Consider the following 26,599-nt stretch of genomic DNA (forward strand, 5'->3'; position numbering starts at 1 on the left):
ATCTTTTGGCACCATTAGAAAGATCATCTCTTTCTCTGTTTATGGTAAAACAAAAACTGTAGGGACGTTTTTTGTTTGGAAAGATTGACAAAATTTTGAAAATAACATATTTTTAAACGAAAATCGTCTATAACTTGAAAAATAATCGAGATAGCTCTTTGGTGCCTCTAGCCTCACATACAGTTATTTCGATTGTTCCAGCAAATATTTTTTTTTTCGCTTTTTTTACCATATAAAATTCGGTTTATGGTGAATATATCTTAAATCGTTGTTTTTTTTAAGAATACTTTCTATAAAACACTTTCAGAACTTAAAATTTTGCACATTTATGCTGAAGGCACCAAAGTGCTATCTTGATATTAAGTTATAAATAATTTTCGTTAAAAAAAAACATATTATTTCCAAAATTTTGTCAATCTTTTCAAACAAAAAGCGTTCTCACAGTTTTTTCACCATAAACAGAGAAAGAGATAATATTACCAATGGTGCCAAAAGATTGAAAATCTGTTTGTGCTTTTCGGAGATATCGGCATTTGAAAACAACCATTTTTTTTCGAAGAAAATTTCTGATAACTATGTAACCATAAGAGATAGAACAGTAGTTTCTTTGGCAAAAAGTTACGCAATCAAAAGTTCTAAAAGTGATTGCAACAAAGCTTTTGCGAAAAATTATCGTATAAAAAGTTATCAAGAAAAAACTTATTTTGCAGTACCACCCTAACTTTCTTGTTTAAAAAAAATCGTAATTCGCGAACCGTAAGAGATAGAAATTCGGATCCTTCGGCAAAGTTGCTCCAAATTGGGTGTTCTAAAACAATGTAGAATACTGTGTAAGCCTAAATGCGTCAGCAAAAAGTTTATGTGCTGATCTCGTGAACCGTGGCCCACATAATTTCACATCACTGAAAAAAATGTCTAAAAATATGGAAAAATTTTGCCGAAGACACCATATATCTATTGCTTTTGGGACCATTGTGCATTGATTTCTTGTTCAATATCTGCTTAACCATTTTCAAAATTAATTCCTATGGGTTTGTTTTGTATTAATAATATATCTTTCCATATTATTCATGTTTCAAATGTGTCCGGCAATCAAAGCATCAAATTTTGTTGCTTTGAAATCCGGACCCCACGATTTTTTGCTAAAACCTGTTGTTTTAAGGTTTTTACTTCCCTTCCATGTATTGAGTAACGTTACTTAACACTATTTATTACATTTGCATCATCTTTTCAAGCTTCAAATTATTCTACCAATGAAAATACGATTGAACCGCACATTCAATCAATCTTAACCAGTCAACGAAGAGGAGATAAAAACTGGTGTTCAAATTTACGTGATTTTGTTTTGGTAATTTTAACCGGTATAAAAAGGTATTGTAAGGTAATCAATACTCATGCTTATGATCCAGGCATTCTTTGAAGAACTAGTGGATGAATCTAACAGAATCGTAGAATGAATTCCAAGAAGAATTATTAAAATGAATTTCGAAATTTCACTTGGAGCCACCTTTAAAGGAACTCATGGAAATTTTTGAAATTTTCAACTGTCAAAATCGGAACCTTTTTTTATTTTATCATATTTTTTTTTAATATTATCAGAATGTTATAACAACTCTCTTGGTTGGTAAATGGCTGGGCATGGTGTACCTCGCGTACCTGAAGGAATAAAATAGACCGCTCTTTGCGGTCCTTAGCCTCCTGCCCAGCAACCCTCGGTGGGAACTTTGGTCGTATGCTGACAGGGAAGGGGGTTTGCTTTTGCTCTTGCCTCTGCAAACCTTGAGCGTCTGTACTCCATGTTAGGAGCGGCTCACAACAGCGCTGTATCCCATGTCAGGGGTGGCTGATCATCGTCCGAGAGAAGGACTCTAAGCTAAACTGTGCACTATGGCCCTTCGAACATTTAGGGGGAATGGTCCTCCGGAAATCAAGGGGGTTGGTGTCAGCCAGCCATAAAAAATCATGCAACGAATTATCAACGAGAGAATACGAACTGGAACAATCGGCGAAATCCACAACGACGTAAAGGGACTAGCGATTGGAAGCTCGGTACGTGGAACTGCAAATTTCTCAACTTCATCGAGAGCATACGCTTACTCGCCGACGTGTTAAAGGACCACGGTTTCGGCATCGTAGCGTTGCAGGAAGTGTGTTGGAAGGGATCAATTGTGCGAACGTATAGAGGTAACCATACCATTTACTAGAGCTGCGGCAGCACACACTAGCTGGGAACAGCTTTTATAGTGATGGGTGATATGCAGAGGCGTGTGATCGAATGGTGGCCGATCAATGAGAGAATGTGCTAGTTGAGGCTCAAAGGCCGGTTCTTCAACTTCAGCATAATAAATGTACACAGCCCTCACTCCGGAAGTACTGATGATGATAAAGACGCTTTTAACGCGCAGCTCGAACGTGAGTACGACAGCTGCCCAAACCATGACATCAAATCATCATAGGAGATCTAAACGCTCAGGTTGGCCAGGAGGAGGAATTTTTCAGACCAACTATTGGAAAGTTCAGCATCCATCGGCTGACGAACGAAAACGGCTTATGACTAATTGATTTCGCCGCTTCCAATAATATGGCCATTCGTAGCACCTACTTCCAGCACAGCCTTCCATACCGATACACCTGGAGATCACCACAGCAGACAGAGTCACAAATCGACCACGTTCTGATTGGTGGACGGCACTTCTCCGACATTATCGACGTCAGGACCTATCGTGGCGCTAACATCGACTCTAACCACTATGAAAATACGCCCAAAACTCTCCGTCGTTAACAACGTACGGTACCGACAGCCGTCCCGGTATGACCTAGAGCAACTCAAACAACCGGATGTTGCAGCGGCATACGCGCAGCACCTCGAGGCTGCATTACTGGAAGAGAGTGAGCTGGATGAAACCCCTGCTGCTGGGGAACAGTGAAACCAGCCATCAACAATGCAGCTGAGAGCAACGTCGGGTACGTGGGACGGAGTCAACGGAACGATTGGTTCGACGAGGAATGTAGCCAGATTCTGGAGGAGAAGAACGCAGCGCGGGCGGTCATGCTGCAGTAAGGGACCCGACAGAACGTGGAGCGTTATAACGGAAACGGCAACAGCAGACCCGCCTCTTTCGGGAGAAAAAACGCCGCCTGCAGGAGACGGAGTGCGAGGAGATGGAACAGCTGTGCCGGTCTCAGGAAACGCGTAAGTTCTATCAGAAGCTCAACGCATCCCGCCACGGCTTCGTGCCGCGAGCCGAGATGTGCAGGGATAAGGATGGGAGCATTTTGACGGACGAGCGTGAGGTGATCGAAAGGTGGAAGCAGCACTTCGACGAACATCTAAATGGCGCTGAGAGCACAGGCAATGAAGGTCGGGACAACGGAGGAAATGCCTTCATCAGCACTGCGGAGGATGGAAACCAACCAGCCCCCACTTTGAGGGAAGTTGAGGATGCCATTCACCAACTCAAGAACAATAAAGCTATGTGGATACGAGTAACTGACACTGAAGAAGACTGCAAGTGGTAGTCGAAATACGCGTATCTGTCAAAGATAAACATTTAGGAGCGGAATTAAAAGGTACATGGTACTCCATCTACTTTAAAGTTTCTCTATTTGAGATTCTGCTCAGAGGATTCGAACATTCATTAAAGAGTAATAAAGCTTATGGTAAGGATGGTATCGGAGCTGAACTCATAAAGATGGGCCCGGAGAGGCTGGTCATTTGTTTGCACCGGGTGATAGGCATAATCTGGGAAACAGAACAGCTACCGGAAGAGTGGAAGTAAGGGGTGATATGCCCCATCTACAAGAAAGGCGACAAGTTAGATTGTGAGAACTTTCGAGTGATCCCAATTCTAAATGTGGCCTACAAAGTATTATCCCAGATCATCTTCCGTCGTCTGTCACCTGTAGTAAAGGAGTTCGAAGTTATCAAGCCGGCTTCGTTGACGGCCGATCGACAACGGACCAGATCTTTACTGTACGGCAAATCCTCCAAAAATGTCGTGAATACTAGGTCCCACCGCATCACCTTTTCATCGATTTCAAGGCGGTATACGATAGGATCGACCGCGTAGAGCTATGGAAAATCATGGACAAGAACAGCTTTCCTGGGAAGCTCACGAGACTGATTGGAGCCACGATGGAGGGTGTGCAAAATTGTGTGAAGGTTTCAGGCGAACATTCCAGTTCGTTTGGATCCCGCCGGGGCCTACGACAAGGTGATGGACTTTCGTGCCTGTTGTTCAATATTGCGCTAGAAGGTGTTATGCGGAGAGCCGGGGTACGATTTTTACAAGATCCAGTCCATTTGTTTGCTTCGCGGATGATATGGACATTGTCGGCCGAACATTTGAAAAGGTGACAGACCTGTACACCCGCCTTGAACGCGAGGCAGCAAAAGTTGGACTGGTGGTGAATGCGGCCAAGACAAAGTACATGTTAGCTGGTGGGGGCGAGCGCAACAGGGCTCGCCTATGTAGCAGTGTTACGATAGACGGGGATACGTTCGAGGTGGTCAACGAGTTCGTCTACCTTGGACCCTTGCTGACGGCTGACAATAACGTTAGCCGTGAAATACGGAGGCACATCATCACTGGAAGTCGGGTCTACTATGGCCTCCAGAAGAAGCTGCGGCCTTTCTTAAGATTCCACTGCTTCCACAGGATTGCAAGTGGTGAATAATCCTCAAATTCACAGAACGTCCTATAAATCTCAGTAGTTTACTTGCTTCCATTAAGTTTCACGCAGCACCTCAATATCCAATAGTACCTTCTAAGAATCCCGCAAGAAACCCACAATTTCAGCTAGGAATATCCAGCTCCACTCAGTAGTCTTAAGAATCTCTTGAAAAGTCTCAGAAGCCCACTTGAAAAGCCTAGGATCCCAAAAGGATTTTCCGGGATGCAGTTCACCACTAATAATCTCTTAGAAAATCGAATGTCATACAGAATCTTCAACAAAAAGGGAATGTTGCTTCAAATAGTCAACATACATAATCATAACACAGACCAACAGTAAAACTCAGTAAAGTAACGAATACATTTTGTTTTACTAGTTTTTGTTTTTGCCCATCGTATTACTTCGCTTATTGATTGATATTGATTGAATTCGCTTATTTTAAGAGACAAACTCTTTTGAAAGCCCTTAAAAGATACCAGTGGGTCATCAATTTGTCTAGCTTCTGTCTGAATCATGGGATATATATTGAAACTTCTGAAATTTATTTGAATAATGCAATTTATTTCATTAAATTCCATAAAAGTTAATATACCCGAAATTTGTTAAATAAAATTATTTTGTTTCTACTACTGCGGTACACTTTTACATGCAAAATTCATGTAATTTCACAATGATGAAAACTGTTAGCTGAATAGTCGAGACAAAATTTGTACTTTGTGGCGAGACAACGCTTTACCGGCAAACTCAAGTGGGCTGCTCACACAGTATGGATGCCTGAGAAAATATGTTGGAACTCTATTTGAAATACTTAAAGATATTAATAACGCCCTGACACGTTGCGAATACATGACCATCCCGAAGTAAATAAGCACGTACGGGAGCTCTTATAGTTGCTGCACAGTTCGAACGAAACGTGTAAATTTCTGAGACATATAATGCACATAATTGGAGCGTGGAATATCATGGATATTTACATGATATGTCATGTAAACTTCAATTATATGTCATGTAATCGAGCAGGACCCTGAGTGATTACATGACATATAACACATTTTTACATGATTCCAAACTGAAGTTTACATGACATTATTTTTACATCGCATAAATGAAGTTTACATGACGTGTAATCTTCATTATTTTTAACTGTGTGGGACTTCGGGAAATATCAACGAAGATGGTTCTCTGGTATGTGTTAGATGTTGAACTGACCTATTTTTAAATGAGATAGGTAGAAAGACGAAATTTAAAAAAAATACAATATTTGGTGGTATTTTAAGGTGTTGCCAAAAACGGATCCATTTTGTTGCCAAATATGAAGCATGCCAAAATCGGAATCCCACTGTACTGCCATCTTGTTTCCGATTGGACAAATATTGGACGTAAATGGTCGCCTGACAATGTTTTAAATTGATTATTGTTTTTACTTTTACTTCTGTTTGTTTGTGTTACCATCAACATCATAGCCTTCGAAAAAAAAACAGGATTCTAGATACTTATCTAAGGAAATTTCGCATGATATCTCATGAAAAATGTTATAAAGAAATAAAAGACGTTATAATCATCGAATCGTTAGAAAGGTGGCAAATCCTTGTTAACATCTTGGATACATACAAAAAGTTGACGGCACTCTGAAGCAATCTCCATAGTAAGTTGAGAAATTCATGAAGAAATATTTGAAGGATATTTTAGAAAAATAAATTAAAGTAAAATAAAAGTTAAAAAAATTTTATATGGTTTGCGGAGGAACAGTAAACTCGGGGCAAATTTTTAGGGATTTATGTCGGATTCCTTGGACGCACACTTCGGGACTAATTTTGGAAAGCCTAGAAAAATCTTTGAGTTATTAATAGAAGAAAGAAGTATCATGTAAAATAATCGTTTTCCGTTAAATTTTAAAAATTTTCGAGGTCAAACTCTGATAGGAATCCGTATCCTGGGTACACCCATGCAGTCAACGGTGCACCCAAAAAATTGTTCACACTTTTAATAGATATGCATTAAACAGTACTCCACATCAAGGACTACTCGAGGCTCGTCGGTGCAGCATCCTCCTAAAATGGGTCGACCCCTTCGTTCTTCGGCTGCCAGAGCCCAGTTTGCCGCGTTATCCGCGCTTTTAATTTAATTAAACCAATTTTCTGCTGCGCTGAGCCAGTTCAACGTCAAGCTGTGATGTCACACTGCACTGACTGTCTGTCTGCTCAAGTGCAATACCATTGGGGCACAGAAAGAGGAAAGAAAGGCAATCATAGCGCACTGCACTGGTGTGACGTCCTTCTTTGTCTTTGAAGTGGATGTCTTTGAGATACCATAGTATGCACTACGTTTTTTGTCTCGTTTGATATGTAAAAAACATTTTTAAATAAGAGGCAATATTTTTTTTATCGATACGAGAAGAGCACAGCAATAATGTGTTAAGTATTTGTAGTATTATGTGAAACAAGTGACATTGTCAGTCTGCAAAATGAACATGATGATTTAAAGAGCAGTAAGTTTAGAACTAGGTCTAGAAGTGAGATTTGAAATAAAGAGGAGGAATTGAAATTATTGGTATCTCAACGAAATTTTTATAAATCTTTTGAAAAGACAAAATTCCTTCACAATTCGTTTGCTTGAAGGGGAAATCCAATAAGTAGGACTTATGCTTGCCCCCAAAATTTGCACATACGAACTCTTCGTCATATTCTCTCACAAAACAGACGTATCTGGCGTAAAAAAAAAAAACTTCCACAATCCATGTATTTAGCATCCATATGGCAATTTTTGGTACTAAGGCTCCTATCTTGGCATCTGCGGTGAGTGAACTAAAGAAAATTCTTGAAAAATATTTTTTGACGATTGCCAGACTGGGTTTATTTTTTAGACTACAAAAAAATCCTAGTAATTTTTTTTGTCACGTTTGATCATTGCGATCTTAAAGACCATCGAGTTAGTCATAAGAACATTTTTTTACTTCTTCTTCAACTTCTACTTCTTCTTCTTGGCATTAACGTCCTCACTGGGACAGAACCTGCTTCTCAGCTAAGTGTTCTTATGAGCACTTAGCACAGTACTGAGAGCTTTCTTTGCCAAAGTTGCCATTTTTGTATTCGTATACCGTGTGGCAGGTACGATGATACGCTATGCCCAGGGAATCGAACCCAGATACCTTCAGCATGACTTTGTTTTGTAGCCGTTTACTCTAACCACTCGGCTAAGGAAGGAATTTTTGACTATGATTACTGAATATCGAGTAAGAGAGAGTTGACTGTAGTTTTGAAATACTCCATTAAGTAGGTCAACCACAGATACTTAGGTAATCAAATGTATTGCATTAAGTATAACACTTCTTCTGGGGTGGTCTACGGTTTCCAAATAACTTCAATGGACAATGGAAGGCAAATCACAATTGACGTTAAATCACTCAAACCTTAGGATGAATTTAAACCTTCAAACCATCTATCAGTTCATTGTCTGATAAAAGAAATAAGATGACCCCGGCTGTGTCGGCCCTGGTGGTCATTCGCACGTGAGAATGAGCTCCTACCCAAACTAGACGCTCACTTGTTGAGTAACAGTTAACCATAACGTCGCGTACCCGGCTCTGCTGCCAATCATCATCACTAAACGTGTGCGCGGTATATCGTAGTAATCAGCAGCTGAAAGCCACAAAACGAACTTTCGGCAGGGGTGCATCAACAACACTCACTGGGGGCTACTTATTCGGAAGCTGCTGCAGTGGTTGGTACCGGCACGGTGCTCACCAGATCGTTATTTAAAAAAAAAACCTTCATTAAATAAAAGTCTTTTTCTGTAGCTAAGCTGTGTGTCTGGGCAAAATTTAGGAGCTTCGTCCTTTGTCGGAAAGGCCTGTGTCATCCGCAAAAATTTATGACATCTCTGACGTAACTCAGGTAAGTCAGATGTAAAAATATTTCATAATATTGGACCCAAAACGCTGCCTTGAGAAACACCAGCTCATACAGAATGTCTTTTAGACTTTGATTTCTGGAAATTAACCTGTGAAAGTGTTGGAAAATTTAAGTTTTTTAAATTTTATAACCAAGCCTTCATGCCAAAAACTGTCGCATAGCCTTCAGATTTGTTGGAACATATAAAATTTGTAACACTTAAAAGTTGATGAGTGGTCCAATGTCCATGTCGGAATGCGAACTGTTCATTGGCAAAAATTGATTTTTTTATGTGGACCATTATTCTGTTCAAAATAATCTTGTTAAAAAGTTTACTGATGAAGAAAAGCAAACTGATTGGACGATAGCTAAAACCTTCAGCAGGATTTTGTCCGGTTTCAAAGTTGTCGCAACCTTGGCATTTTCCCATTAGTCAGGAAAATATGCCAAGTGAAATAAATTGTTCAATACATCAACTAAGAATGATAAGCATTTTCTGGAAGTTTCTCGATGTAACTAAAATTTGTTGCTCGTTCTATCCACCAAAGGTTACAAATAACTGAACCAGTTTTCCTCATAATCACGCTGAAGTAAATCTCCATTTAAATATCTCTAATTTCCTTTGAATTTTTGGATTTTTACCAATAGCAGGGTGTAACTTCAAAATTCGCCCTATTGTTTTTTTTATGCTCATTTTTTTTTATTTGCAGAGTAGTCGTAGAAATCAACTGGTGAGCGCAGATTTGACAGAGACTTTTTATATAATTACGGTCTGAAGAGCACCGTGCCCTACTCATCTCACACTTCTCTTCTTGAACCTCCCCAGCCAAAATCACGGTGCGCTACCATCTCGCGAAGTTTGTGCACTAGAAAAGTCACTGTTTCACTATATAAACCTCGGGCAGGGACCTCGCTGGTCATCATTCACAGCGGTCCTAGTGACGGTGCGCGAACGTGTGCAGAAGATATTGGAGATAACGGCCGATAAGAAACGATTAGGAAAAGGTGCTGGCGTGGTGAATTTTCGCGAGTGAATGTGAAATAAGAGCTTGCGGTTTTACTGCCAAACAGACGAAAAAAAGTTATACCCACAGTGTAAGTGATTACCGAAGCTAGATTAGGAGTGGCACCAAAAGATACTGTTTAACGAAGATTGTGAAGCCACACAGTGCTTACATAATATGACTTTATGATCATTGGTACCAAATTGGGTGCTGTGATTTATGAACCTGATGGCGAATGACTTTGCTGAATTTTGAAGCATATGAGTGATTTCAAGAACTGTATAATTAGAAGACAAAAATCTGCAATTTAATTGAAAAAGGAAACAGCTTGCTAACGTTGAACCAATCGAAGTACTGTTAGTGATTACTTGATCCCTTACCATGTTTGAACTGAATCCGCTGATGAGAACGAGATCATAAAGGAGTCTTTCTGTGTTGACCTCTTCAATATTGTGAAGAAATGAAGGGTGAAGCTAAGCCATGCTGAAGGTGTTTGGGTTCTATTCCCGGTCGGTCCAGGATCTTATCGTAATGGAAACTTCCTTGACTTCCCTGGGCATAGAGTATCATCGTACCTGCCGCACGATATACGAATGCGAAAATGGCAACTTTGGCAAAGAAGGCTCTCAGTTAATAACTGTGGAAGTGCTCATTGAACACTAAGCATCGAAAATTTCAAACTTTTTTTTCCGGCCGATAGGGTTTCGTTCTACTTCGTCGTGAGCGCTTTATTCGTCGTATCAAACTTAAAATGTTCCACTACGGTGGATATTCCAACTTATCACAACATAGATTCATTTTCCAAGTGTATTTTTGTAAATTTGTTATGGTTTGTACACTAGTACACCAAAAATGCAATAAAACTACTGTATAAATAGCCTTAGTTCAATTACCCATTTTACACTTTTTCACCGAAATCGCATGGACGAACACAGTTTGAGAGAAATGCTTAACTATAGACACCGGTCTCACCACTTTATAAGTTTCTTCCCGGCCTCCTGTGTGACTTACTTCGCCGGACACTTATTTTCACTATGGAAAACCTTCGTACTTCTTCACTGAAGGATTCCATTCCAATCACACGCCATAAAAGTTCTATAATTCACGAAATTTTATGAAATTTCTTTAACGACCGCGTAAAATTGAGAATGTAAATAAAGTTCAATCCGTTGCACTGAGAAAAAGAAAGCTTGTGCGCATCAATGTGTGCGCGATGCTCGACGTAAAAATATGGTTACTTTGAATGTGTTGTTTTCGCTGCTTTATGAGCAAATGTCATAATTGTACGGTCAAGAGGAATTGTGTTCCTATGTTTGAGCTTATGTTTGATGACGATCAATGAATTTGAAATGAAATTAGTACATTCCATCATGCTGAAGGAATGGAGAGAGATGCCCGTAGATCTATATATATTCTAGTAAAACATTTTATTATAGCGTTGATATGTTGTGTTTTGACCACTCACTATATCACAGTGAGCCGTGAGTTGCGAGATAAATTTGGAAACTGATTGCGACAGAAATGAAAACGATAGACGAGTTAAGAACACAGCAAGATGCATTTTCTTTGCATTATTTCCAATAAGAGATCAAGATTTATCAAAATATTTTTGTACAATGCTAAGGCCGTTTTGAGAAAGAATTGTTTGGCATCGGTTTGTATCAGCATCATTCACTGCAATACTGCGAAAATTGCAGTTCTCACTGATCAATGCTTAATACGATGGATACTAGCACATCACCCTACTCAAAAAGGCTCTAAACGCCGTATCAGTAAACGCGCAGCTGTTCAGCAGTACCAAACAAAGGGTCATGATTTCGAAACCCACTGGTCATTGATCTTGTCGTATAGCGCCAGGGCATAAAGCATCTTTGTAAATGCCACAGGACACACGCATGAAAATGGCAGGTCGGCAAAGAAAGCACTGTGAAAGTGCTCATTAGAATACTAAGCTGAAGAGTAAGCTCTGTCCAAGTTGAGACTTCAGCCAGAAAATAGAAGAATATCGGCCGATGCAGATCACATAGATGGCTGGTATTTTCAAATGTTTGTTAACACTAGGAGTCCCGAGATCAAATATCAGTTGTACCTTAAATTTAAATCAGCCATATCTTATCAACGTCTCGATTTATTATCAAAATCCATGCCTCATGTCCATATTCCACAGTTTAGTACGGTAAGAAAAAAAAAATGTTTCTAGGGGTGTTCAAATTTCTTCTAAAGCAATCAAAACAACGCAAATTTTTTTCGCACAATGAACGGGCATTCGAATCGTGTCAAATATTACCGGAAAAGTTATAATTTAAGGTTTTTCAAACCCAAATGACCCTAATTACCTAGAAAATTGATGCATAAAGAGCAAAAAAAAAATAGATTGTGTAGATTGTGGAAACCGCATGCCAAAACCTTTAGTGCTCTAGATATATATGTAGGTTTTAAAGGGATTTATGAACAGCACGAAAATTTCGGAACCACAATACTCTATTAGATCGAAGAAGAGCTCGACTATAACGTATAGTTTGTATGACCACTGCCAGTCGCATGCAGAAAAATACCGCTAGCTATTTATTTCAAACGAATTCAATACCTATTGTTATACAAATCTAGAGACGCTCAAAATCCAATACCAACATAAATGCTACAGGTTTGAATTATAAAAGTTTTAGCTTAGCTAAGACTGACTGCACATATCAATGGTTGCTATTCCGTGATTGACCGAAGTCAGTGAAATTGCACAAAGAATCAAATAGAAGTTCTTCTGGGATTGGTCATCATCTTCTTCAGTGTGCATAATTCAGTGCTTCTATTTATACAGGGTCAATAACGACGCTGGTGTAACCTTTGCTATTTGGAGACCGTGTTTGCCTCTGCATCTCCACAAAGGTTACTGGGAGGGATGTTTGTTAATAGGGAGGATCGTTGGGTCACAGGATTCACTTTGATAAGCGATTAGACCATGATAAATAATTATTTGTGAGATTTGAACATGCTTATATGTAAACAGCGGTGGAAAGAATCATGCCGTTTACGCAAAATGAACTAATATTAAGCAGGATCCACGCTCACACGCTCACGAACCAACAGCGACCGATTTGGTCACAGATTCTTGCATCGGAGAACCAGAACAAAACAAATGTAAAAAGAGCGTGATTGCTGGATGAGCAGAGTCTGCTCACAACCGTTCTTTTTTCCTTTCATAGCTATTTTTGTGAATAATTGGACGGATTATGATTATATTAGATACATTACAAACTAATGTACGACAGTATTGAGAAAATTGATCGAAATGTGGTGTTATTGTAGAAATATCACAGGGAATCGGACGCGTGATTGCATGTCAAAATAAAATGATGCGATGCCCTTTACAGTATATGTGTTCGGGCGATCGTGAGCAAAGAAAGCAAGAACGCAATCGCACAAAATGAACCACCGATGCGGTGGCATTTTTCTGGTGTGCATGAACAGACTCTGTTCACCGTTTTACAGCACTGTATGTAAATATCATATTTTCATTTGATATGAACAATTTCTATGTACAGTATGGCCCATAAAAAAATGCGAAAATGGTCATATCATGTCTTATGGTAGTTTTTACATAGAAAATGTGAATGAAACATACATATTATTCATTACTTGTATTGTTTAATCTATTTAGACTCAGTTTTAAGCTTTGGATATGATTTTTATCTGTTACTTTTACCTTACCAGAGAGGAATTGGAAGCATACCTTCAAATTTTATCATGCAGACGTCGAGTTCAATATCTGTGTGATGAAAGCTTCTAAAACATCAACGATGGCGTGGGATTCTTCACAGGCCTTGTCTCCAGCATACGCCCATATCAAATGAAAGAATTGGTTCATACCTGGGTAACTGGAGACTTAAACATATTTTCGAAAAAAAAGACCATTTTGGAAAGCTTTGATTGAACCTTCATTTAAGTGTGATAAGCGGCTCCGTTTTGTTAAAAACCTATGATCTAGTATTGATATAAGTTGTCTCTAACCGATGGAGCAAATTTCATCCTCAAAACTCTGTTATAGGCCTCCGTATTTATTTTTTTATTCAACCTTAACAAAAAATAAAGGCATATCAAACCTATAAGACGCAAATGCCCTCAAAACTATGACCCAGGCAAATTATTTTATTGTGATCATGAAAAACACGTTCTCTAAGAACTCTTCCATCCTCTGATACCGAACAAACAAAAATTTTCAACAATAAAGTGTGATTTTTGAAGGTAAAAAGTTTATCACCAGAGTATACGACAATCAGACGCTGTTTCTAGCTCTGAGCGGATAAACGCTTTGAACTCATTTACTTTATTACATTTTTCAGGACAGTAAGAAAATATGACACAAATTGTCCTGGATAGCGAAGTTGTGTCAGAATATACTACAATAATCAGATATTACATTCACTACCAAAAACAATGAAAATAATGTCTGTTGATGCTATATTCACGTTCAAACAATTTTCGCATTTTTTTTATGGGCCATACTGTAGAGGAAAATTATGCCGACACTTGAGGTGACGAACCATTCAAAGTTTGTTGAACAAATACCTAAATGTAATATTCCTACAGCTGTCAGGATGAAAGCATGTGTTATTTTATTTTACTTACTTACTTGAAAAGAAACAAAAAACTCGATTGGCTGGAACATCATAGAACACTCTTATTCTTATGCCGACACTCTCAGTGTCGAACCATCCATAGTTTGTTGAATAAGTTTATGTCGACACTCACAGTGACGAACCATTCATAGTTTGTTGAGAAATCATATTTACGTCCCAACGTTGTAACGATTAAATGTGTAGTCATACATATTTTATAGATTAGAAATAGACGCATGAAACGAGCTCACCAATTAATCCGTCCTCCTTGACTGAGCAGCCACATTCCACTTTCAGCTTCACTCGTTTGCTCGGCTATATAAAAGCACACAGAGAAAATAAGCGCGCGACCCGAGAAGAAAAACAAAAACAACTAATCGAACGCGACACTTTTTCACTTTACTCGATCGACGCGATGTTCGATCCTGCCCTCATCGCTCGCCCCCGCTGGAGCAAGCGTCCCCTGTTACAGGTTTGAATTATAAAAGCTTTTAAGATTAAGTGGCACTACATTTTGATCCCTTTGGATTTGATCTAAACAACATATAACGATATGCGAGATTAGGCGAGAAAAAAATCCAATAAGTAACGTCACTTTCTTATCAATCTCCGAAAACATGTTAGAACTGTTATATACGCCGAACACTTTAGTTAACAGGTCGAGGCGACACATTTTTGCCACTCTAGTGTTTGTAGTGAGCAACACTACAACATCTAGCCGTTAGGTCCAGGACGTTAGACAACAAATTTGTCGTTTTTCGTTGTTGTTCACACATATTATAACCCTACGTTAAAACAAATTTTCAACTTCTATTTTTTTTTCTCTCGCCGTTCGCTTTCGATTCTATCAGCTTGTCATTTAATTACTTTCGTTACTCCCTTTCACTCTAAGTATAGATATCGTGTTCACCGAAAAAATAAGTTTTCCAAGCCAATAAGTTTTCATAATACTTTATCTTGTGTTTTCACAATAATGCATTAATAATGAAAATATTTAAAATTAATTCGGCGTACAATCTGCTAACAATTATTTTTTCAACTAATTTAACTTACTCGGTATTTAACCTATACTCACTCTATTGTTTTCTTGCATAATTCTGGATTCACCTACTGTCAACCTGGGTACTGCGGACAAACTCAATATACTTGTCAAGCGGGAGCCTGATTGCCAGAGCCAAACATTTGTAATTGAGGTTATGTTTCTTTCAGATGAATTACGAATTATTGATATTACAAGGATTAGTGTTATCTATCTATATTGAAAAATTAAAAATAAGTTTAAATTATCTCAGTTTTTCATGTTATTACAAATTTTTCCTAATTTATTATCTCGCCCTAAAAGCATTGCAATCAAGTATTGTAAAAAGATTTACACGTTATTTAACTACTGTCAACTCTCTTTTTCTCGATATTCCGTATCTCGATATCGAGTTAGAGAAGCATAGTGGAAGTTGGTTTTCATGGCTAACTTACACTGATTTTGTTTTCTGTAACTCGATACCTCACTAACTCGATGGTCTCTTCAATATCGAGCTTTCATTATTTATTTATTTATTTATTTCGTCAAGCATAGGTAGACTACATACAATAATTACAATACTTTCTTACATGCTATGGATTACTTCTATTGTTCTTTAGTTGTGTTTTAAGCTGCTCTTTGGACATAGTAATGCCAATGAATTCGCAATGTACATTATACTGACGCATCATACGGTTTATTGGTCCGTTTTGAGCATAATGCGTTCTGCATGATTTTTCTGAAAATAATTTTCTTGTTCTTAAATGCCGAGAGGGTGTGTAGAAGTTTAGTTGAGAAAGAAGTGCAGCGGAGTCTACACGGTTCGAAATAATGTTGTTTATAAAGAGAATCATTGCGAATTCCCGGCGTTGTTTAAGTGTTTCCAAGTTGATGAGCATGCAGCGTGCTTCATACGACGAAAGTGGCAGCACAGTCCAATTCAATTTCCGAAGGGCGTATAAAAGAAATTGCTTCTGTACTGATTCTATGCGTTCTTCGCGTACGACATGATACGGGTTCCATACTAGGTGACAGTATTCCAGAATTGGTCTTACATATGTAGTATACAATAGTTTAATAGTATATGGGTCTTGAAAATTGTTGCTGAACCTCTTAATGAAGCCAAGCATGCTGTTTGCTTTGTTTATTATGGAATTATAATTTTCTACAAAAGTGAGTTTAGAGTCTAGGATTACGCCCAAATCCCTTACAATTTTACACTTCTGCACTACTTGATTTCCTAAAAATACTTCAATTGGTGGTGTTACATATTTTCGACTAAATGCTATTGAATTACATTTTTTGATATTGAGTTGAAGTAAGTTCATTAAGATTAAATTCAGGAATGAATTTATCCTGACAGTCTTGGCACAAAGGAAGCATGAAGGTACGTAAAATTTCTTCGTGGTGTCGTTGTACGCCAATGCAGGCAGCGTGATAGGTCCGCTTAGGGAGCTAGGGAGAATTGATTGTATACTGCGATGATGATGATGATGAGAAGGTCCTCTTCTATCTCCCAGAATTGATAATTTTTATATTAAGGCATTCCTTTCAAAAACAACATGACGGAAATAGACGACATTCAAGTTCAAGTCATCATTACCACAAAATATGAGCCACTTTGAGCGGAGAATAAAATACGTCGGGAAACGTTAAAAACTCACACTATCCTTCCTGCTTCTTCGGCAATTTTCAACCAAGCATCGTATTGTAATCCAGAAGATAGTTAAGGGAAAAACGTAATAAACAGACAATTTTTAACTTTCCTAAGATTTTTACACGAACTAGGAGTCGATCGAGTCGAAATGTATACAAACTTTGAGAAAGCCAAGTGTGTTTGAACACATTCCAAGAACTTTGAATGATGTTTGAGCAGTGCTGGAAATGGTACTAGCAGTAGGTAGGCTTGAATTTCGAGATACTTATGTGGCTCTTCCCAGTACATTAGTTCAAAAATGTGAATCTCATCAAGTAGCCTATGTTGGGTGCATGAATTTTCTAAATCATTAATGTCATTGAAGGCTCTAAATGCGGGACATTGGTTTAGCAAAACGCTGTTGAGGTCAACTCAACTCGATCACGCTCACTAACACCACTATCAGGAAGAACTAGCATCAATCTTTCTGCGTGGGCGGGCTAAGAAGGGCTCAGCAGCAACGTTTCTGAAAAAAGGCCCAGTACTTCATGGGTCTTTTTCAAATGTTTGTCCAGATTTTTCTCTAGTAATTTTGGGTTGCCGTTAGCAACGGATGTTTTGTTGTTTTCAAGGCTTTTTGCCTACAGCAGAGATAAGCGTGAGTTTCACTGGCTTCGCTGGCTGTGATTTGCTCTGCTTGGCTACTATATAGTGAATTCCATGATTTTTCCCAACCCTGCGATTGAGGGCCTAATATGGCAAACAAAAATCGTCACAAGAAAGATATTCCAAGATTCGCTTGAAAATAAAAACGGGTTCAGTTCGCAGTACCCAGCTCTTAAACACTCAACAACCAATTCTCGATTTTTTTTTTTTAGATTAACTCTCGTTATATTCTGGATTTGTTCTACAATAGACACGCTTCTGAACGATCAGACTCCGCATAAGTGTCAACATTCTTTGTCCAAGTGAATTCAGTTTACCGATGGTTAAGAACATAATAAGAAAAATATTTCATACTCAGTTCATTCTCGAGTAGTCTCTGAAACTGTTCTTAACCACTTCGAACAACATGTTCACCTTAAACTCACCCTACCATAGATGGTTTCAACAGTCTGGCAAATAGTAATAGGAGAAATAAAAAAATGGCAAATGGACGATTAAGTTATGTAACCATGCAAAAAAGCCGATTTTGTCGAACAAAATTTTTCGTTTACCGTTCACAAGTTGGTAGATAAATGAAACTCAACCCACCAGAAAAGGAATAGTTACAGAATCATCTTCTTCTTTTTGAAATTAACGTTCTCACTGCGACAGAGCCTGCTTCTCAGCTTACTTTTTGTATGATCACTTCCACAGTTATTAACTGAGAGCTTTCTTTACCAAAGTTGCCATTTCCGCATTTGTATATCGTGTGGCAGGTACGATGATACACTATGCCCAGGGGCGTCAAGGAAATTTCCATTACGAAAAGATCCTGGACCGACCGGGATTCGAATCCAGACATCTTCAGCATGGCTTTGATTTGTGGCCGCGGACTGTAACCACTCGGCTAAGGAAGGTCCCTATGTGTAGGGACCATAGCACTATGAAATTAAAATAAAAAACAATCGAAATTATTACAATATTTTTCAAAAGTGGTCAAGATTACGCCCGAGTGTAGCAACGTATGGTGCTATCGCGTATGGTTATTGAGAGAAAAGCAAGAAGTTCATTGCAGATAGGGGAATCTGTTTATTTTCGGCAGCTTAGTTCTCTTCGTCATGGCACATGTTTGTCACCCAAATCGACTGCAGTTTACTAGTAAGATGCACGTAATATAATTAAAATTATGTAAAGCTTGATGGGTTATAAAAACACCCTCCATTTCTGATAAAGCTACGTGTTTGTATACCAAAATTGTACCGTTTCGAAATATTTCGTGAAGATTCGAATTTCGTATCGATTCTTACGGAATATTTCAACTATTCGTTTCGTTTCGCTATGAACAGTATTGAAAATTCCGCATATCGTTTCGTTTCGTATCGCCATTGAAAATACTCATATCGCATACCCTTAGTACCGAACTATGGGTTGCAGTATTTGTTTTGAAAATTTAAAACTTGCAACATATGCGATTTCAAATCAAATAAACAAATAAGGGGCTGTCCATTAACTACTTGACCATTTTTTTTTAATCAAACCCCCACCTCCTCGTGGTCATTTGTCCATACAAAAAAATAATATAAAATTTGTATGGATCGTGGTCATTGGTCAGACACCCCCCATCCACCCATAAATTTTCACGTGGAAAAACTTATCAATGTTACCCTGGATTATGGTAATCAATTATTAGAAATACGAATTTGTTTTATAATTGACATGTAGGGATGTTATCAATACATAAAGTTCTCGTAAATTGCAATGCAAAGCGGAAAAAGTCGCAACGCACGCGGTGAGCGATCATTTTCACATTCTGTTCATTTTGTGATAAACCGGAGATGAGGAAAAATATTGTTGAAAAAAAAAATCAAAGATGACAATATCGTTGTTGCTGTGTGCTGCTTAAGAGCCAGTTCGCGAGAGCCGCAACCCCTTCTTGTATTGATGTTCTTCGATCAGGCTGAAATTTTTAGAGATTGTTCTACTATATAAAAGATGATGTTTTGCAAAATTTTAGAGTTTTTATTAGGGGGAAGTGGAACAAAATGACCCCCAATGATTTCATGTCACTAAACATGCAAAATCACAAAAACTGATATAACTATAGTAAAACTGCGCTGATTATGTTGAAACTTGGCTTGATTTCTCTACGTTGTATAAACTTTGAGATAAGCATGGTATATGAACTTTAAAAGTACTTCAAATCGAGAAAAATGAGTTTTTCATAAAAAAATTAGTGTTTTTCAAATAGATTTTTTTCTTACCAACCGAACTAGGTCAAAAAACTAAATATGTCGTTTTGTAGGGTAACTCATGGGCTTTCATTTGAGGTGTAATCCAGATATGCGGTATCAAATATTTTCGAATTTTTTTTTTCCAGGGTATTGTTTGAATTTGAGCTTCTTTGCGAGTACCGCAACCGCCTTGTCTAGAGAGGTTGTATTATTGTTCTCCGATCGAGCTGAAATTTACAGGAGTTGTTCTCCTATATAAAAGAATATATTCCGCAAAATTTGAGATTTTCATATAGAAGTGGTACAAAATAACCACTAATGATTTAATATAGGGTAGAAATACCAATTATGGCTACAGCACCAATTATGGCAAAAGTGGGAACAAAAAAAAAATTTTCTTATTGTTTCACTAGAATATAACGGCTAATATTCACAGAAATGATAAAACTATTTGTTTTTGATGGTAACTAAACCTTGAAAAGAACATTCGTGCAATAAGCTTCGAAAAATGAACATTTGAAAATTTTGCCTCACATTTATGTCACCTTCTTAGCAGTTTGCTAAGGGACACCCGTTACGAAATGTATGTTTTCATCCGGAAAAACTGATTCAACCGTTGAATGTATGATGCCTAGTGAGAACAAATGAATAAATGTAGCTGGTGTGCAATAAAATCTTCTGTTTTAAGTTGGAAATCGTGTTATTTCCACTATGTCGATAACTGGTACAAAGAGTGTATGAGAGTCCAATTATGGCAATACTCAGGAGGCGGTTTGTTTACATTTTTTGATCAGTGAAATAAAGGAAGTAAAGATATTTCACGGGTTACTTCCACAACGGGACGGTTTGGTAAGGCATTATCTGCGTGTTTTGTACCCAATTACTAAGATTTTTCAATCACACGTTCGAAAACGTTCGCAAGCGGAAGATGCTAATTTCATGGTAGAGAAGGGTTTTCAGCGACACTCTATTTTTGAATTTTCCCTCTTATTTTCGTTAAAATCAGGCACTGGAAAGGTAATGTGAGATCATTAATGCTGTTTTGTATCATAATTTGCATTTACACTACATTTCAACTCCTTTTCGAAAATTAATTTTCTCCCATGAACCCATTGCAATAAACTGATTTAAAATCTATTTAAGACAAAATTTCTGGAAAATTTTCTAAGCAATCACTTTATTACTTATTAGCGTTGCATTATCATTCGCTCTGGATGGCATTTGAGATCCTTTCGTGCAAATATTCGATAGTCCATAATTGGCACACTTTTATGTCGAATGCTAGGAACACTATTGCCATAATTGGTACAAAGACAAGGCTATTTAAAACAATTTTTAAAAGCTTTAAGCCAATTTAGTACCAAAACGGTTCAATTCATCTGATTCGCAAGGCCTCAAACTAGTAATTAACATCAAAAAGTCATGCATACGTTTTAGAAACGTGGTTAAAATCTGATTTGTATCCAAACAGTTGACCTATTGCATCCATAATTGGTACACCTACCCTATAATAACATACAAAATCAATTAAAGTGCTATAATAGCGATAGTAAAAATGCACGAATCTGCATGAAATTTGGCATTTTTAATTAACGTTATATGAACTTCAAAATGAACATGGTATTTGGATTAGAAAAATGTTTCAAATTGATAAAAAAATCTGTTTTATTTATTTTTAATAATATTAGTTTTTTTTCTCAAATCGACTTATATTTTTGTCAACCGAACTAGGTCAAACAACTAAATATGAAGTTTTGTAGGGAAACTCAGGAGCTTTCATTCGCGGTGTACCGTAGTGAATAAAAATTAGGACAGTACCAATATCCGGACACTCTGATAATATTTACCAATAAAATGCTAAATTGACAACATTTATACAAATATATTGAATGAAAAAATAGCTGTTTTGTAGTTATTACGACGTATTGGCCTTCCGGAGGTCTGTTTAACAAACTCATCAATGTCCCCGAGGAGATCAACTCAAAGGTATAAATATATTGGTTAGAGATAATCGTATAGTATATTTTTATTACTTTGGTCTCTTACTAGGCAAACAAATTCAAATGTTTAAATTTAATATAGGGTAATTCAGGTCGCTATCTGTAATTATTCAGTTTTAATAAGCATTCAATTCTCCTTCCCCCACTTGACATTTCCCCCACTCATTCGCATGGATGGTATATATGCGTTCGAGAGGCGCTTAGATGGAGGCAATCGTCGCAGCGGTAGTGATTGTAACATAATAATACACAAAGTTATAGTTTAAAAGTTTAGTGACACCACATTGAAAAAATATGCTGTAAATATAGTTTAAAATAGTAAAAAGAGGCTGTCCGGAATCGGAGCCCAATGTTTTGAATCCGGACATTGTATTGGAATTGTATGGTTCGATGCCGTAAGTGCACATTTTTCAAATAAAACTGGAATAATACTTCGAACATCATCTAAACATCAGTAATATGTAATAAGAACAATACTGTGCGTCGTTCATTGAACCAATCAGTGATGATTGCAGTTTAAACCACCAACATGTCTGTCCAAACAACTAAATCACAAACATTGCGTACACAATATGTGTTCATTACTATTCAAAAAGAAACCCATTTGGCAGAACTACACTTTTTATAAGGGAAAAGTGGGTCAAAATGACCCCCAATATTTTTGTGTCGGAAAACACACAAAATCACAAGAACTACTGTACCGTTTAAACGGATTGTACTGAAAAATATGTTTTTTTTTTTTTGTAAAAACACAATTTTCCGTGGAAATATGCAATTTTTAACAATCTTCGTCTCTCTTTTACTCTTTCGAGAAATTTGCAAACATCAAGGCTAGTAAAAGTCAAAATTCCATTCAAGATATAAACAGTACAGTTGCAGTTGTTGATTCCCATCCAAACAGCGTGAGAAGAAGCAACGTTTACTACTGAACCGCCGAAGCTGCTAACGAAAACATTGGTGCAATGACTTATTGTTATCCACATCATCACTTTTGCAAGAAAGTGACATTTCTTTCAGATATGGCAGCGGCAACACGGTATGATATAATCGGTACCGTAAATTCGGGTGAAATTGATCAGTAGGGTGAAATTGATCACTGTGTCACTCGATTTTATATCTTCCTAATGGAGCACAAATATCAATGTAACCTGCAGTGAGTGAACGTTGTTTGTCGTAAGTATGTCCAATTTGTGTGTTGTGAAGTTTTTTTGCGTTCAAAAATGTTCATTTCTATGAAAATAGAGTAAAATTTATAAATCATGCACGGTGCAGTATTGACAAACATCAATAAACTTCTGATTCTAGACAAGGATTTGGACATGGTATAATCCTGAAAGTTTGTGAGGATACTTAAGAAATATCCCCAAACTAGATTGCATAACCAAAACTCGTACTAATTCGCTGATTTGGTTGAAATAAATGAATTTCTGTTAGATATCAGGAAATTCCTTAGGAAATTGCATACTTTTAGGCGCTTTCTGCGTAATTCCTAATATTAAAATATTCATTATTTCTATAAATATTGTATTGATAAGAATTTGGCAAGCATATTCGGATTCAGTAAGCTTAAATTTATTATGTAGAGTTGTTTTGAAAACTAACAACAATCGCATTGATAAGTGATCAATTTCACCCCGAAATGAGATCTCTTGATTTTTTTTATTTTATAGATATTTTTAGCGCTAAAACTACATTCGTTATGAAATTTCGGTACTTGAGTCAATGAGGCTCACCTTCATACTTGTTTTCCTGCATTCAGATGTTTGACATTTTCAACATTATAGAAATCAGACAAGAAAAACCGTGAAAAGTGATCAATTTCACCCGAAATTACGGTATTACAACTACCGACAAGAGACCTCCATACGCTGCTCATACCGCCCGGATTTTGATTTACCACGGTACACCGCGAATGAAAGCCCTTGAGTTGTCCTACAAAACTCAAAAATAAGTCGATTTGAAAAAAAAAAACTAATTTTACAAAATAACAGGTTTTTCTCGATTTGAAAATTTTTTTTATCCAAAATGATCATTCATATAACGTAAAGTAAACATGCCAAATTTCATACAAATTCGTGCATTTTTACTATCGCTATTCTTCTTCTTCTTTCTGGCGTTACGTCCCAACTGGGACAAAACCTGCTTCTCAGCTTGGTGTTCTTATGAGCACTTCCACAGTTATTAACTGAGAGCTTACTATGCCAATGACCAGTTTTGCATATGTATATCGTGTGGCAGGTACAAAGATACTCTATGCCCTGGGATGTCGAGAGAATTTCCAACCCGAAAAGATCCTCGACTGGTGGAATTCGAACCCACGACCCTCAGCTTGGTCTTGCTGAATAGCTGCGCGTTTACCGCTACAGCTATCTGGGCCCCTACTATCGCTATTATAGCAGTTTAATTAATTTTGTATTTTTATATATTAAATCATTAGTGGTTATTTTGTACCACTTCTCCCTAATATAAAAATCTGAAATTTTGCGAAATATCTTCTTTTATATAGGAAAAAAACTCCTGTAAATTTCAGCTCGATCGGAGAACATCAATACAACCTTTCTAGACAAGGCGGTTGCGTACTCGCAAAATGGCTCAAGTTCAAGCACTACCCCGAAAAAAAAAATTTTTTCGAAAATTTTTGAAACGGCATATCTGGATTACACCTCAAATGAAAGCCCATGAGTTACCCTACAAAACGTCATATTTAGTTTTTTGTCCTAGTTCGGTTGGTAAGAAAAAAATCGATTTGAAAATCACTAATTTTTTTATGAAAAACTCATTTTTCTCGATTTGAAGTACTTTTAAAGTTCATATACCATGCTTATCTCAAAGTTTATATAACGTAGAGTATTCATGCCAAATTTCAACAAAATCCGTGAACTTTTACTATAGTTATATCAGTTTTTGTGATTTTGCATGTTTAGTGACATGAAATCATTGGGGGTCATTTAGTCCCACTTCCCCCTAATAAAAAAATCTAATATTTTGCAAAACATCATCTTTTATATAGAAGAACAATCCCTGAAAATTTCAGCCTGATCGGAGAATATCAATACTACTTCCCTTGGGAAGGGGGTTGCGGTTCTCGCGAACTGGCTCTTAACAATTAATTCTCTGAATTCTCGAGGATAATATAATTTGTAATAAATATTATTTAAAACAAAATGTTTTCTGTATTCAATGTGTTCAGAAGAGTAGCTTTCATCATTATTTTTCTATTCCTTGCAGATTGCTCAGTGATCAGCTCACATCACACCTCCGGTAACAATGAAGATCATGAAGTTTCGAGTGCGCGTATCCCCGCTGGTGGTTCTTCTAGTTTGTATAGGTAATTGATAGCTTTCAAACTCTAACCCAAGCCCTAACCAAACGCCAAACGTCTAACTAGCCGGTATCTCTCTCACTCTCGCCCTGGTAGAGGCACTGCACGCACGATCCGTCTCCGAACGAAAGCGAGACTTTGACTACGAGTACGAGTCGGCCAACGCCGGCTCGCTCTATGCAACCAAAAGCGGCTACAGTGCCGGCAGTGGTCTACGTTCCATTGCACAGGGTTCGGCAGATCAGGCCAACAATGCCGTAGCGAATCAGGTGGCCGCAGCCAAGCAGGCAGCATACGTGGCCCAAAGTACTCTGGCACAAGCAGCGTCTCAGGCAGCGGCAACGGCACAAGCCGCTTTGGCCGGTAAACAGGTTCTTCTGCAAGGATTGGAACAGCAAAGCCTCGAGGCGCATCAAGCCCTGGAGAGTGAGATCCAGCAGCTTCATCAGGCTAAGAAGGCCGCCAAGGCAGCTCAGCACTCGGCCCAGCAAGCATTGAACCACGTACAAGTGTTAACTGCGGCGCTAAACAATGCGCAGGTCTGATCGTAATTTCCAATTTTGGTCGTAGTTATGGTTCATGAAATTCAGGTTTTTACAGGTAGCGGCGGAGCATGCCCAGCAGTCAGCAGCGGAAGCGGCAGCCGAGTTAGCTTCACAATCACAGATGGTAGGTAATGCCAAATCTAGGGTGGAGTCTATCGAAGAGCAGCTGAAGGCAGCCCGCGTGGACTTTGAAGCTACCCAGGAAGCGGCCCACAAGGCAGCGTACTCTGCACAGGAGGCTCAAAAGAATGCTGCAGAGGCGGCTGCTCATGCAGCAGGTCCTCATCAGCTGGACAGTCACACATTACAGTTCCAGTCGAAGGTCTCGAAACCACAGAATACTCATCACGAGGATGACGAGATCAACAGCGGTGAGATCGATGTCAACACAAACCACAACTTTGGATAGATGTTGCCATTTGTTAGGGTCCTTAATGTGCAATTGAAATAGGTCTATGTTTTAATAGAACAATTCGAGAAGCTTTATTGCTCGTTAGCCTTACTAAGTTGTAACTTGCTGTTAGTCTTTGAACGTACATTTTATGACTGCCGTATTCCAAGTTTAGCATAAGTTCACTGACATGTGCCTGATGTTGTATTATCGTTATAATGTTATAAATTGATGTTTTATTCCAGAAACATTTCGATGCTTTTTAATTAAGACGCTTAAAATTGACTTACCGATTTCAGAACAAACACTTATTGCATAATTATCAGCAAAACAATTGTCGTTTTATGATAAACATTTTATTGAATCAGCTAACACTCTTGCCCACAAAATTCCTTCGTAAAATGGCACTCCATGTCAGCTAACTTTAAAGCGTCCAGGAGAATCACAGTTGCTGAAATTAAATCGCCATCACAATCCATTCGCTGCAAAAATGAGGGATTGAGCGCCACGCGGTGTGGGAAGCTGTCACCTGCAGAATTCATTAACCATGCCACGGTTGCCACTGAATGGCGGTTGTATGAAAATCCGCGCGCCCCATTCAGCTGACTACAAAAATGTTAATCTGATTCC

At 38.0% G+C, this 26,599-nt stretch overlaps 1 protein-coding gene across 1 annotated transcript; it reads left to right on the forward strand.

Annotated features, from left to right (window-relative positions):
* The first annotated feature begins 9,410 nt into the window (after positions 1-9,410).
* LOC5578514 lies at positions 9,411-26,219 on the forward strand. The gene is made up of 4 exons (XM_001663854.2): positions 9,411-9,659; positions 24,940-25,039; positions 25,130-25,572; positions 25,634-26,219. Exons 2-4 carry the CDS (start codon positions 24,979-24,981, stop codon positions 25,985-25,987), a joined length of 858 nt encoding a protein of 285 aa, XP_001663904.1. The 5' UTR covers positions 9,411-9,659; positions 24,940-24,978; the 3' UTR covers positions 25,988-26,219.
* The last annotated feature ends 380 nt before the right edge of the window (positions 26,220-26,599 follow it).

Source organism: Aedes aegypti, chromosome 3, assembly GCF_002204515.2.
Source record: "Aedes aegypti strain LVP_AGWG chromosome 3, AaegL5.0 Primary Assembly, whole genome shotgun sequence".
Classification (NCBI taxonomy): domain Eukaryota; kingdom Metazoa; phylum Arthropoda; class Insecta; order Diptera; family Culicidae; genus Aedes; species Aedes aegypti.